The sequence below is a fragment of the Ptychodera flava genome, assembly GCF_041260155.1.
Source record: "Ptychodera flava strain L36383 chromosome 23 unlocalized genomic scaffold, AS_Pfla_20210202 Scaffold_24__1_contigs__length_23054250_pilon, whole genome shotgun sequence".
NCBI classification, from domain to species: domain Eukaryota; kingdom Metazoa; phylum Hemichordata; class Enteropneusta; family Ptychoderidae; genus Ptychodera; species Ptychodera flava.
The window spans coordinates 378,046-393,793 of NW_027248278.1; the positions used below are offsets into that span (position 1 = coordinate 378,046).

At 35.9% G+C, this 15,748-nt stretch overlaps 1 protein-coding gene across 1 annotated transcript in view; it reads left to right on the plus strand.

Moving 5' to 3' along the window:
* The window catches only part of LOC139125085 (cullin-1), a 182,590-nt gene that overhangs the window by 139,398 nt on the left and 27,444 nt on the right, over positions 1-15,748 (plus strand). The window contains exons 15-16 of the mRNA XM_070691194.1: positions 790-882; positions 5,018-5,065. Coding sequence (XP_070547295.1) covers positions 790-882; positions 5,018-5,065 — 141 coding nt within the window. The remainder of the gene's footprint in view (positions 1-789; positions 883-5,017; positions 5,066-15,748) is intronic.

A 15,748-nucleotide genomic window follows, 5' to 3' on the forward strand; every position in this document is an offset into this window, starting at 1 on the left:
GTCGTCATCACCATCTTGATCGGGGTCAAATTCTCAATATCTTCGTCAGATATAAACAGCTGAAGAAAATGAAGAGGCGAAGCATTATCTGGGAGGCGAATTTTCAGGCCTGGACTGCCAGTGAACGGCGGCACGACAAAGTCCTCAGGCAAATGTATCGCTCGACCAACTCTGCGCGACGTCATTGGCATCGTCTTCGTCACTGCTGTCGTTGACCATCATCCATTCAATGTCGTTGTTTGGAATGTCATCGAACTCAATCTCGTCGAAATGAGGGCCATCAAACTCATCTTCGGAGTTAGTTTCGGCGAATATTTCGTCCCAGACAGCTTGCCACTCAGGATTTGGAAAATGGATTCGACCGTTGACCACTTGATCTCTGACATTTCTCAAAGTTTGTTCAGCCATTGTTCATGGAATGAATATTCAGTACGACGTTCTTTGTACGTTTCCCGCCCTTGGAAATTCCCATGAAGTGACGTATACAGTTATTTGCATACATACCACAAATCTTTCAATGACATACCACGATTACAACACATTTAATGATGACATGACACACGAAATCGTCACTTTAACGTGTTTATTTTTAGACATGACAGTTATACGTGTAAACTCGTACTTAGCGTATCGCTGAATGTAACACAATGAGTGTAAACTCGTAGTTACAACCGAGAGTGATTGCCACTGTTGACACATAGAGTTATCTTAGTCCACTCTGTTATTCCATATATACTTGGTTACTTTGACTTGATTGTATAAACTTAACTATTGATTTATTTATTTTAGGCATCCACTTTCCAAATGGCAGTACTATTACAGTACAACACAGCTGACTCCTATCCAATACAACAGCTTCATGAACACACTCAGTTGAAGATGGTGAGACCGTTATCCAATCTTTGTAACATTGAGCCAATAACAATGCATTATGTTGAAACTAATTGTGTCTTTCAACCCTCTTCTAACTCTGCTGTCAGCTCCCCAGGGCTTATCAAAGATGATTGTCTGTCATTGTCTGTTGTCTGGCACCATCCATCATTATCCATCAACTTTTTAGCTCCGCTGTCAGCGACACGGAGCTTATCAAATAGGTTGATTTTCCGTCGTCGTCTGTTGTTGTCCGTCGTCGTCGTCCGTCAACAATTGCCTTCTCCTCTGAAAACGCAGGTCCAATTGCTTTGAAATTTTATATGCAGTTCACTTGGAGTGACCTTACTTAAGTTTGTTCAAATTGTGGTGGCATTATTTGGTGTGTTTGGTAAAAAAATCTTCTCTGAAACCGCTTGTCCGATTGCTTTGAAATTTGATATGCGGTTTTTCTTGGGTGACTTCAGTCAGATTTGCTCAAATCGTGGTGAAATTTGCATATTTGTATTTTTAAGGCAATTTTTGTCATTTTTGGTAAAAAAATCTTTAAAAATCATCTTCAAAACTACCAGTTTTATAGCTTTGATATTTGGTACATATGTCCCTAGGGATGATCTATTTCAGATTTGTTCAAATTGTGCAGAAAAATGCAAATTTGCATTTTTAAAGGGGAAGTTCACCAAGGATGATTTTTACATATATGGTAGCTCTGTGGTCATTTACCCCAGAAAAGCTATTTTCACCATTTATAACTCGCCCGATTTTCAACGAAAATGATAAAAATAGTACAGGAAGTTGCCCATGTAATTTGAATCATGGGAAAAAAGCTCCAAGGTTGGAGCTTGCATCATGTGATATGGAAGGGACCATCTTTGGATGGGTATGGCCCCCACATTGTCCACTCACAGTAATACAGTAGTAAACAGCAACACAAAATCTGACAGTGGACAGTTTATTATAAGTGATTCACCATTTATGCAAGGATACTCAGTATAAACAAAAGTTATGTAAATACGCTCAGGCTGGTTTAAGCATGGGTGAGTGGACAATGCCATACCCATGGGAAAATGGTGCCTTCCATATCAAATTATGCAAGCTCCAAGCTTGGCGCTTTTTCCCATGATTCAAATTACATGGGCAACTTCCTGTACTATTTCTATCGGTTTTTGTAAAAATCGTGCAAGTTATAAACGGCGAAAATAGCTTTTCCGGGGTAAGTGACCACAAAGCTAGCACATATGTAAAAATCATCCTTGGTGAACTTCCCCTTTAAGGCAATTTTTATGATTTTTGGTCAAAAAATGTATTTCTCAAAAAGTACTGGTGTGATAGTTTTGAAATTTGGCATACAGGTTCCTTCAGATGAACTAAATGATATTTATTGAAATTATGATGAAATCTGCAATTTTGTATTTTGGGGCAATTTTTGCCACTTTTGGTCAAAAAATGTGTATTTCCAAAACCACTCATCTGATAGCTTTGAAATTTAGTATACAGGTTTCTACAGATGAGCTGAGTAATATATATTGAATTTCTGATGAAATCTGTAATTTTGTATTTTTGGGGCAATTTTAGCCATTTTTAGTCAAAAAATGTGTTTCTCATAAAGTACTGGTCTGATAGCTTTGCAATTTGGTATACAGGTTTCTACAGATGAGCTAAGTAATATAGGTGGAATTTCTGATGAAATCTGTAATTTTGTATTTTGGGGGCAATTTTTGCCAATTTTGGTCAAAAAATGTATATTTCCAAAACTACTCATCTGATCGCTTTGAAATTTGGTATAGAGGTTTCTATAGATGAACTAAATCATATTTATTGAAATTATGATGAAATCTGCAATTTTGAATTTTTGGGTCAATTTTTTCCATTTTTGGTTAAAAAATGTGTTTCTCAAAAAGTACTGTTCAGCAGCTTTGAAATTTGGTATACATGTTTCCATAGATGAACTAAATTTGATCTTTTGAAATTATGATCAAATCTGCAAATTTTATTTTTTGGGGCAATTGTTGCCATTTTTGGTCAGAAAATTTTATTCTCCAAAAAACTACTCATCAGATAGCTTTGGTTGACATGTTCTTAGGGATGATCCAATGTGATATATTCAAAGTACAATGAAATCTTCTATTGTGTATTTTTGCAGCTATTTTAGCCACTTTTTTCTGGCCACTGCATTGAGCTATCAAAGATTTCCACCTTCTTCATCAACATGTGTCAAAAATAGTTATTCTCTACATAAACACAGCGGAGCTATATCGGCCGCTAGGTCGCTTGTTGCCACTTATGGTCAAAAATGTTTTCTTAAAGAGTACTGGTCTTATAGCTTTGAAATTTGGTATACAGGTTTCTATAGATGAACTAAGTAATATATATTGAATTTCTAATGATATCTGTAATTTTGTATTTTGTATTTTGGGGGCAAATTTTGCCATTTTCGGTCAAAAAATGTGAATTTCTAAAAAACTACTCATCTGATAGCTTTGAAATTTTTTATACTGTTTCTTACGGATGAATTAAATTATATTTATTGAAATTATGATGAAATCTGCAATTTTGTATTTTTGGGGCAAATTTTGCCATTTTCGGTCAAAAAATGTGAATTTCTGAAAAACTACTCATCTGATAGCTTTGAAATTTTTTATACAGTTTCTTACGGATGAATTAAATGATATTTAATGAAATTATGATGAAATCTGCAATTTTGTATTTTGGGGGCAATTTTTGCCATTTTTGGTCAAAAAATATGTATTCCCAAAACTATTCATCTGATAGCTTTTTCAATTTAGTATACAGGTTTCTACAGATCACCTTAATGATATTTATTAAAATTATGATGAAATCTGCAATTTTTATTTTTGGGGGCAATTTTTGCCATTTTTGGTCAAAAAATATGTATTTCCAAAACTATTCATCTGATAGCTTTTCAATTTAGTATACAGGTTTCTACAGATCACCTTAATGATATTTATTAAAATTATAATGAAATCTGCAATTTTTTGTGGGCAATTGTTGCCATTTTGGTCAGAAAATTTTTTTCTCGAAAAACGACTCATCAGATAGCTTTGGTTGACATGTTCTCAGGGAATAATCCGATGTGATATATTCAAAGTATGATGAAATCTTCAATTTTGTATTTTTGCAGCTATTTTAGCCACTTTTTTCTGGCCACTGAATTGAGCTATCAAAGATTTCAACCTTCTTCATGAACATGTGTCAAAAAGAGTTATTCTCTACATAAACACAACGGAGCTATATCGGCTGTCAGGTCGCTTCTTTCCATTTTTGGTCAAAAAATGTGTATTTCAAAACTTACTCATCTGATAGCTTTGCAAGTTGATATACAGGTTCCTACCGATCACCTTAATGATCTTTATCGAACTTATGATGAAATCTGCAATTTTGTAATTTTGGGGCATTTTTTGCCATTTGTGGTCAAAAAATGTCTTTCTCTAAAAGTACTGGTCTGATAGCTTTGAAATTTGGTATACAGGTTTCTACAGATGAGCTAAGTAATATATATTGAATTTCTGATGAAATCTGTAATTTTGTATTTTTGGGGCAATTGTTTTCCAATTTTGGTCGAACAATGTGTATTTCCAAAACTACTTATCTGATAGCTTTGAAATTTGATATACAGGTTTCTATAGATGAACTGAATGATATTTATTTGAAATTATGATGAAATCTACAATTTTGAATTTTTTGGGTCAATTTTTTTCCATTTTTGGTCAAAAAATGTGTTTCTCAAAAAGTACTGGTCTAACAGCTTTGAAATTTGGCATACATGTTTCTATAGATGAACTGAATTTGAGCTTTTGAAATTATGATGAAATCTACAACTTTTATTTTGGGAGGCAATTGTTGCCATTTTTGGTCAGAAAATTTTATTCTCAAAAAACTACTCATCAGATAGCTTTGGTTGACATGTTCTTAAAGATGATCCGATGTGATATATTGAAAGTATGATGAAGTCTTCAATTGTGTATTTTTGCAGCTATTTTAGCCACTTTTTTCTGGCTATCAAAGATTTCCACCTTCTTCATCAACATGTGTCAAAAATAGTGATTCTCTACATAAACACAGTGGAGCTATATCGGCCGCTAGGTCGCTTGTCTGAAATTTACATACATTTATTTTGAATCAACAGGACATCTTGCTGCAGGTGATTCAGATTCTGGTGAAGTCAAAACTCCTGGTAAGTACGCTTCAATTTCAACTACCAGTCTATTTAAATCTTTAAGATCTCATGTTTCAGTAATGTTTGTATAAATGGAAGACATTTGATCATGGGGCAGACTAGTCTATATTATCAATGATGACTTTTAGAAAGACTGTATTAAATCACTAGAATTTTGTGTTTTGAAGCTAGCGATTCCCAGGAAAATGTGTAAAATATCATTGCAGTAGAATGTAAAAACTGAAATTCTCAAATTGCTGAACCTAAAGCAGAATTATTTTCCTTTATTTTGCAAGCAAATTCTGCCAGATGGATAGATTTTCCTCAGGTTTGCAAAATTGGATTGGTAGGAATTGTAATTATTTTATCAAATTCTTCCCAAAGTACCAGTTGTAAAGATTTGAAATTTGCTTGAGTTCTCCATTGTGCTTTCATTGAGAATTTTTCCAAAATTTTTCAAAATCAGGACTATTTCACTTCATGGATATTTATTAGTAGTCGGGACAAAAACTTTGTGTGAAACACTGATCTGGCTGCTTTTTAAAAATCTTGAATAAATCACCAGGCTGGTTTTCTCTGTTGTTAATGGTCAAAACTTTTTTATACCACTGGTTGTAGAGCTTTGAAATTTAATATTTTGCTTCTTACTGATATACTGCTAATGATATGATCATAATCACTTCTTGCATAATGCCATACGCGTACCTACACAAATAACCTTTATAACAGTATTGCTAATAGAGATGATAAACATCTACAAAATGATTCTTGGTACTTGAGCAACATCGATAAACTGGGGGTAGAAATGAATTGTCAATATTTCAAATATTTCTTCACTCATAGGACTTGTTGTTGGACATGACCGTCTGCAGAATACGTGGATTATGTTAACAGTCAAAATTTGCCGATTACACTGGGTGCATAATTTTTGACCTAGTGAGACCTCTACTTTATCAATGACGTTATCTTGTCAATGATTTGCTTACAGTCAGAATATATAATCATAATGAGTCGCCAATTTTTGGAAACTACCCGGACTGATGAACATGAGTGGCAACGCAGTAACTGTGTCCAGGAATTCTGTAGTATTTTGGACTTTTTAACCAGAAATATTTGGCGACTCTTTACAATGTTCAAGCTATCTATGGAGTTCGTTGTGGAAGTAATTCTAGAGCAGACGAATTTACATGTGTTTCATTCATATGGTATCCGACTGCATTTGCCTACTGATGTGTAGCTGGCTCGAAAGGTTATATCTGATTGGTCAATTGTCACTATTTATAGCCACTTAGGGAGTGTATTGTGTATAATTCAGTGATAATAATAAGATAAGTCCAACCAATTGGATAACAGTTTCCAAGGTGCTGCACATTAGCCCACATTAGTTTTATCAATACACCAGGGTGCTGTAGCAGTGTCAGGTGTTGATATAGAAACTAACACTAGCTGCATTACATCAAAAACAACAAAACTATCACGGAAAACTCTCCGGGAAAGTTCATCAAAGGTCAACAAAATATTTTGAAACTGTATTAGGATTAACACATTTATTACTATTAGCATTGTAGTGCAAGCATGTTCTAAAAATCTGGATTTTTGTCATTGGAACAGGGCCACCTAATATTTCCTTGATGTAGGGAAAAGGTTTTACGATAACAGTATCCAAACTGGTATAGTTAGTTCCAGAGACCAGCTCTGGAACTGTTAGTTTTTGCTGACTTTCCTTCTTTCTTTCTTTCTTTCTCTATTTCTCATATTACTACCATAGAACATGCTATATACAAATTTTACTTTCATTACCCAGAATGCATTGCGGCATGCTTATGACGTCATCGCGCAGGTCAGATGGGTTTCACGGGCATTTCTTGTTTGTATATTTTTTTTTTATTTTGCAATGCACAAATATCAAATTGCGTACAGCTATTAATAATTCTAGCTTGCTTTCTCTTTGTTTGTCCCCACGGACACCGTCCGGGGGACTCATAGGTTTGGTCATGTCTGTCCGTCCGTGCGTCCATCCGTTCACACAGATATCTCAGAGACGCCTGGAGCAATTTCGTTCAGACTTGGTACAAGGATAGTACCCTACCTCATACAGATGCACGTCGATTTGTTTCACAATGCGATCAAATTTGGCCGTGTTAGAGGACTTTTTAGTTTTCACCTCCATAGACTCCCATGTATAAGGCAGTCCATAGACTCCCATGTATAAGGCAGTCCATAGACTCCCATGTATAAGGCAGTCCATAGACTCCCATGTATAAGGAAGTCCACAGACTCCCATGTATAAGGCAGTCCATAGACTCCCATGTATAAGGCCAAGAAAAATAAAAATTTAGTTTCTCATCATATTCATATTGCAAAAAGGATGCAGTGACACAGTTTTTAGTCCCCACAGATAAAGTCCAGGGGGCTTGTAGATTGGGTCATGTCCGTCCGTGAGTCCATCCATGAGTCCATCCGTTCACGCAGATATGTCAGACACTTTGACAAAATGTCACGTGACCTTGGTGACCTTTGACCTCGAATATACATATTTGTCCATAACTCAGTAACCACATATCCATAACCTTTCATATATGGTATGATGGGACACCCTATGACACCACATATTGTACCTCATTTATTATGCACATATCTAATTTTGAGGGAGCCAATAGAGCTAGAGGTCTGATTTTTGGTATGTAGGGATAACTTAGCAGTACAATTTCTTTGACAAAATGACACATGACCTCGGTGACCTTTGACCTCAAATATACATATTTGTCCATAACTCAGTAACCACAAGTGCGATGGGATGGGATACCTTATGACGCCACATCCTTTACCTCATTAATTATGCAGCAGGTCCCAGGTTCGGATCCCGGACAAGCCCCCAATTTTGTTACGTGACAGAAAACGAACAAAAGATGAACTCAGTAGTTTACGTGTAAAACGAAATTTATTACGAAAATAAAACTAATTGCTAAGTGAGGGATAGAATACAAACTGTAAAAGTGTACAGACTACTTATCTCAGCTGGGACGGCAAAGCTCCAGTCTCAGAGTTGTAATAGTCAGTCTGATGAATGAACAGTCCCTTTGGCTTGCAGGCTTGAAATTGCACAAAGTCCACAGTGCAAATCCAGCGTTGGCAGTGAAGGTCTTGAAAAGTCTTTGAGTTAATACTGCTGGAGTTTCCAAAGACTTGAAGTAACATGCAAGAGACACAATCCCAAAAGTCTAACTGCAAGCTGTGCACGACCGTATTTACACCCATGTGCTTATATAAGAGCATATAAGAACAATCTAGAACTTTTATTAACGTGCTAATAACTGTTCTAAAATTATCTCTCTTACACAACTAATTAAACTTCCAGAACATTCCAAACATGACTAATTGAATTCAAGATAGTGAGGTCATTAAGGGCAGTGACCTTGAGAATGTTCTAGACTAATTAAACTCAGGTCATGATGAGTGTGGAGGGAAAATGACATACATAACAACATATACAATTTTGAGCTAGCCAGTAAACCTCGTGGTCTGATTTTTGGTTGACAGATGTAGAGATAAGTTTTGTTGCAAAAAACATGTGTAACTGAGATGACCTTTGCCCTCTGTGATGACATTTGCCTTTTTTAGCTCACATTTGGTTAAACCAATATGAGTTTATCCTATAAGCTGAAGTCGATGGCGTCTGTATGTATGTATGTATGTATAATAATCGCAATCATACCAATCCATAATCCAATAACACTAGGTCAAAATTTGTAAGACAATAGTTGTAAACATAGACACAAAACAGCACAGAACAGACAGTAAATAGACGGTACAAACAAAGTCAAATTCATGAAAGAAAGATATATGGACCTCTGGCCAAAAGACCAAGAAGTGATGTCAGGTGTTTCGAAAATAGTAAGCGCATCCTGCCCCACATGTGTATGTATATGTATGTGTATGTATGTATATAAGAATGTATGTACGTACAGTATGTCTTTCAACATCAAACAAACATCAACAGCAAACCGCTGCACATTTCAACATGGTATTTGGTGTGTTGATGCATCCTGGGCTATAGCAAATGCAAATGAACTTACAAAAGGTGAAAATGGTCAAGAATTAATATCTTGAGAACCGCTTTTTTGATTGCTTTGAAAATTTGTGTGCAAGTACCTAAGGTAAACCTTATACAGTTTTATGAATATTGTTAAGATATCCTTAATTTTGTATTTTTGCTGAATTTTTTGGTGATTTTTCTCATTTTCAGTAAAAATTCTTCTTCTCTGAAACCGCCAGCCCAATCGTTCTCAAATTTGGGTTAGATCTTTGCGAGGGTGTTACTCTTCTTATTTGTTGAAATTATGACAAAATTGGGAAAAGTACTATTTTGGAGCAATTTTGTCATTTTTGGTCAAAAAAACTTAAACAGTATTTTTAGCTCACATTTGGTATGCCAATGTGAGGTAATCGTATAAGCTGAATCAGTTCCTTTTCATGCCATTTGCATGTCTGTATGTATGTATGTATGTATGTATGTATGTATGTATGGTATGTATGTATGTATGTCTGTCCACGTCAAAAACAGCAAAACCGCAGCACCTACTGTCTTAGTATTTGGTGTACAGGGCACCTAGGGGTGGAGATGTGAATTTGTTCAAATGAAGATGTCAGTGCCAAAAATATGCAAATGACTGGGAAAAAAAAGGAAAAACCCTACAAATTGCTAAAACTCTGTAACCGTTGGTCAGATTGGGTTGAAACTTGGTGTGCAGGTTCCTTTAGGCATTCTAAAGTAGGTGTTTAAAATTTGGGATGAAATTTGCATGTTCCTATTTTTAGGGTAATTTTTTCAGTTTTTAGTTTTTTTAGCTCCCATAGCCATATGTATATATGGCAATGGAAGCTATTCTTATAGGCTAGGGAAATGTCTGTATGTATGTATGTCTGTATGTCTGTACGTCTGTACGTCTGTATGTCTGTATGTCTGTATGTCTGTATGTCTGTCCGTCAACATCAAAAACTCCAAAACCGCTGTACATTTCATCTTGATATTTGGTGTGTACATGGATGATGGGCTGTAGATGAGATTTTGTTCAAATGAAGTTGTCATTGCCAAAAATATGTAAATTAAGTGAAAAAATGTAAAAACAGTCAAAATTGAAAAAACTCAATAACCACTGAGCAGATTACATGAAAAATTAGCATGTAAGTACTTTGGGCTGACATGAAATGATTGTGCACATCTTGGGTCAGTATCTTGGACTTGCTATTTTTCATGAATTTTTTTGTAATTTTCTCCCTTTTTGGTCAAAAAATCTCCTGCTCTGAAACCACAAGTCCGATTGATTTGAAACTTGGTATGGAAGTGCATAGGAGTGACCTTTCCCAAATTTGGGCAAATCGTGGTGAAATTTGCATATTTTTAGTTTACACGTCCATAGACTCCCATGTATAAGGCAGATCTCCATAGACTCCCATGTATAAGGCCACGAAAAATAAAAATTTAGTTTCTCATCATATTCATATTGCAAAAAGGATGCAGTGACACAATTTTTAGTCCCCACAGATGAAGTCCAGTGAGCCTATAGATTGGGTCATGTACGTCCATCCGTAAGTCCATCCGTTCACGCATATATCTCGGATATTTTGACAAAATGTCATGTGACCTTGATGACCTTTGATCTCAAATATACATATTTGTCCATAACTCAGTAACCACAAGTGCTACAGCCTTCATGTATGGTATGACGGGACACCTTATGACGCAACATATTGTACCTCATTAATTATGTGCATATCTAATTTTGAGCGAGCCAATAGAGCTAGTGGTCTGATTTTTGGTATATAGGGATAACTTAGCAAAACAATTTTTTTGACAAAATATCACGTGACCTCGGTGACCTTTGACCTCAAATATACATATTTGTCCATAACTCAGTAACCACAAGTGCTACAGCCTTCATGTATGGTATGATGGGACACCTTATGACGCCACATATCGTACCTCATTAATTATGCACATATCTAATTTTGAGCGAGCCAATAGAGCTAGAGGTCTGATTTTTGGTATATACGGATAACTTAGCAATACAATTTTTTTGACAAAATGTCACGTGACCTGGATGACCTTTTACCTCAAATATACATATTTGTCCATAACTCAGTAACCACAAGTGCTACACCCTTCATGTATGGTATGATGGGACAGCTTATGACGCCACATATCGTACCTCATTAATTATGCACATATCTAATTTTGAGCGAGCCAATAGAGCTAGAGGTCTGATTTTTGGTATGTAGGGATAACTTAGCAATACAATTTTTTTGACAAAATGTCACGTGACCTCGGTGACCTTTGACCTCAAATATACATATTTTTCCATAACTCAGTAACCACAAGTGCTACAGCCTTCATGTATGGTATGATGGGACACCTTATGACGCCACATATCGTACCTCATTAATTATGCGCATATCTCATTCTGAGCGAGCCAATAGAGCTGGATGTCTGATTTTTGGTATATAGGGATAACTATAGGAGAGAAATTTTTTGACCAAATGTCATGTGACCTCGATGACCTTTTACCTAAAATATATGTTTATGTCAATAAATAAGTGTTATGTCCTTTGTATTTAGTAGGATGGGAGACCTTATGACAACACACGCTTTACCTCATTAATTATGTACACATCTAATTCTGGGCAAGCGAATAGAGCTAGAGATCTGATTTTTTGGCATATAGGGATTAATTAGCAATATAATTTTTTTTTCAAAATGTCATGTGACCTCGATGACCTTTGACCTTGATTATACATATATATGCATATTTCAGTAACCACAAGTTCTATACCCTCCAATTTTGATAGGATATTAGACCTTAAGATGTCACATCTTGTACCTCATTTATAATGCGCATATGTATTTCTTGGCTGGCCAATACTGCTAGAGGTCTGATCTTTTTTCCCGATTTAGAACCATAACTTAGACATGCCACATGTGTTTCAAATTGGGAACAACGACATAGACCTATGTGCCCATAGATCTCAACATATACACTCCAGTGATACTTCTTAGACCATATTTTCCTGCCCCATCAAGACTAATACTCCTATTACAAGTGGGGACTATGTCATTGTAAATGACTTGTTGAGTTAATGGTTGTATCACAGTATTCGATATATCTAATTCTGTATTTTTTCCATTTTATATTCTGAATAATTACATTAAACATATTTCACTGTCTCCAGTACATTTCATTTAAGTATTTTCACTTCATGCACTTTATCCCTTTCACACATGTTCAAATATCTGACCAGAGAACAAACACTAAATAGTCCAGGATGGGAGCTACAGTGTCATTGACGCTATTTTCTCTGAAACCTCTCATCTGATTGCTTTGAAAGTTGGTATGCATGTTCCTCAGGATGACCTCAGTCAAGTGTATACAAATTGAATTGAAATTTTGATATTTGTAATTTTGGGGCAATTTTCCAAATTTTTGGTCAAAACTTTTTTTATTGAAAAATTACTAATCTGATAGCTTTGATATTTGGTATACAGGTTCCTAAGGTTGATCAAAATCAGTTTGATGAATATCGTGAAGATATCTTGAATTTTGTATTTTTGCTGAATGTTTTGGTTACTTTTCTCATTTTAAGTAAAATTTCTTCTCTTCTGAAACCACTAGCCCAATTGTTTCAAATTTGGATTGGATGTTTGCAAGGGTGTTACCCTTCTAATTGTTGAAATTACGCTAATATTGGAAATATTACTGTTTTGGGGCAATTTTTATCACAACTGGAAGTTGTGATATAGGGGTAGTTTCAACCGGTGTAAGATGTCGTCTATTTTCCGTAAACGACAAAAAGTCAAAAACTGCCGAACAGACTGCGTTGATATTTGGTATCGATATTCTGACTGCTTCCAAGGTTCTGATTCCGAAAAATGAAGCCAAACGAAGCGGCGGTTTTATAGTTTTGGGAAATTTCTAACCCCCCTTTTTAACTAATTGATTTTAGGGGTCTTTCATATATGTAGTTTTGGAATGTACACCAATCCTGCATTGTGGACAGTTTTATGAGTTATGGAACAGAAATGAGGTTTTGATGAATGTTAGGAATATGCAGGATGGCTGATTCGAAGTATAAGAGATTTCTTTGCTCTTTTGGGCATCAAAAGCAATAAAAAAAAACATATTTCATAGTTTAGATTCTCACTTTTGAGATGACCCTAGGCATTTGTTAAGTAAACGTCCTTGAGTCAATATACAGACTTTGACATTCCAGAGATTAAGTATCCACAACCTCACATGTTACAGTCTTTCACCACCATGGTATGGCCCAAACCCACTGTTATCAATGGTGAGTGTGGACCTGTCTACAGGAAATTGGGGTGAACAGGTTAGACAATAACGTTACAAGTTGTAGGTTAGTTATCAAGGTAGCACTAGCATAATAGAGTCCTGAGCATCTGTCCATGTGTTCTCACAGGAAATTTATGCAGGGAAAAAAATTTATTTGAGAAGTTTCTCTCCTTTAAATAGAAGCTCATGGCATACTTGTTATGTATTACAAAACAATGGGACACTGGAGGTCTCGAGACAGTATGTATGTATGTATGTATGTATGTATGTATGTACGTACGTACAGTGTGTCTGTCAACATCAAAAACACGCAAACCACTGCACGTTTCAGCTTGGTATTTGGTGTGTGGATGCATCCTGGGCTATAGATGGGATTTTGTTCAAATGAAGTCTGCATTACCAAAATTATGCAAATGAGCTTACAAAATGTGAAATGGTTAAGAATTAATAACTCTAGAACCGCTCTTTTGATTTCTTTGAAAATTTGTGCAAGTACCTTAGGTGAACCTTATACAGTTTTATGAATATTGTGAAGAAATCCCTAATTTTGTATTTTTGCTGAATTTTTTGGTGATTTTTCTCATTTTCAGTAAAAATTCTTCTCTGAAACTGCCAGCCCAATCACTTTCAAATTTGGGTTGGATCTTTGCGCAGGTGTTACCGTAAAATTCTCAATTGAAGCCGCGGCTTGTATTAGAAACATTTTTTAGGGACCCCTGGGATCACGCACTGAAGTCTCGGTGCGGCTTCAATTACGTACATTTCCTGTGTTTCGATATTTTTCTCAATGCTCACCAAGCATTGCAGGGGCAATCACTATTGTTATGAAAATTAGTACCAATGAATTCTGCGTGAATAAATTACCCGCATAAAAAGCCCCTACCCTAGTGTAACTCCAATATAGAAACGTTAGGAGAGTGTATTTGGTCGTTAAACTTGGTAAAATTCCTTTTAGATAATAAGGAAACTATTAAAAGATGTTAAAACAATGGGAAACTGGAGTTCCCTTGACATAATCGTAAGGAAAATGACACGTTTTTCCAGTACTTTCTTGATTCTCTGACCCTGCTGACCCCCGTCCCCTAAATAGAATAGTCTCACTAAGGTCGGCCATGTTGACCAGCATGCATGATGTCTTTGTTTCAAGTTAAGGGGTTTTTGGACGCTGAAATTTCACAAAAAATGTCACTGCTTTATTCGGAGATTGTACAAGCAATTTCTTTGGACGTGTACGGTCGATTTTGAAAGCGATAGAAGATCAAATGGTGTTGAAAAAATCGTGCATAAAATTAGCATAAATTAAGCGTCCATGGCAGACGGATCCCCTTGATTTACAGCTGTCTTGTGTTGCCGAACCGGTTGCTCATACTCGGATAGTGCAATAAAGGCAAGTGAATGACCTTTGGTAACTTTACTGGCATGTTTTTGTGAACTGTTTTGTGGTCAAATTTTATTTTCTCATGATCAAAAACGGAACGTGTACAAGCTTATATGCACCCACCATGGTCATTCAGTACAGTATAGGCAGTTCATTATGTCAATATGATGCAGGTGGTGGTGTTGTACGTCAGGCATCGGTAAGGGTACGTGGGTATTGAATGAAAACTACGTATTTGAAACATGGTATCTCAATCTCTCAACTATTTTAACTTGTACACAAACACCGTTGCTTCAAAATTGTTGCATCAGGTAATTGACTATGGCGGTGTTCACCACACTTACAAAAACTTCGGCCGTGTTCAAACATACACACAAACGTGCCGATACATGGGCTTTTGTTACTATCAATGACAAAATGCACAATGGTAGTAGTGTTAAAAAAGAACTTTTTATTGTGTATTTTTTCTGTAAGAAAGACACCTGTCAATCATTAGCACAAGTCAATGACGCGACGCAAGCCAGCTGGTGTGAATTTCAGCATGCATTGTTTCATGATGGGCTCAGAGAAGGGGTGCGGCTTCTATAATGGTACAAATCAAAACCCCAAAATGGGCAAACAATGAGCCAAGACAAGTTTCAAAGTCAGGGTGCGGTTTCAATTAGAGGTGCGGCCTCAATTGGGAATTTTACGGTACTCTTCTAATTTGTTGAAATTATGACAAAATTTGGAAAATTACTATTTTGGAGCAATTTTGTCATTTTTGGTCAAAAAATCTTAAACAGTATTTTCTTTTTAAAGCCCCTGGACAGGCAGCTTTTATATTTGGTACACAGATGTACAGAGATGACAATAGTAAGATATGTGGAAATTGTCCTGAAATATACAAATTTGTATTTTTAAGACAATTTGTCATTTTTGGTCAAGAAAACTTGTTCTCAAAATAACTTGTTTGATAGCTTTGTAATTTGGTATGAAGTC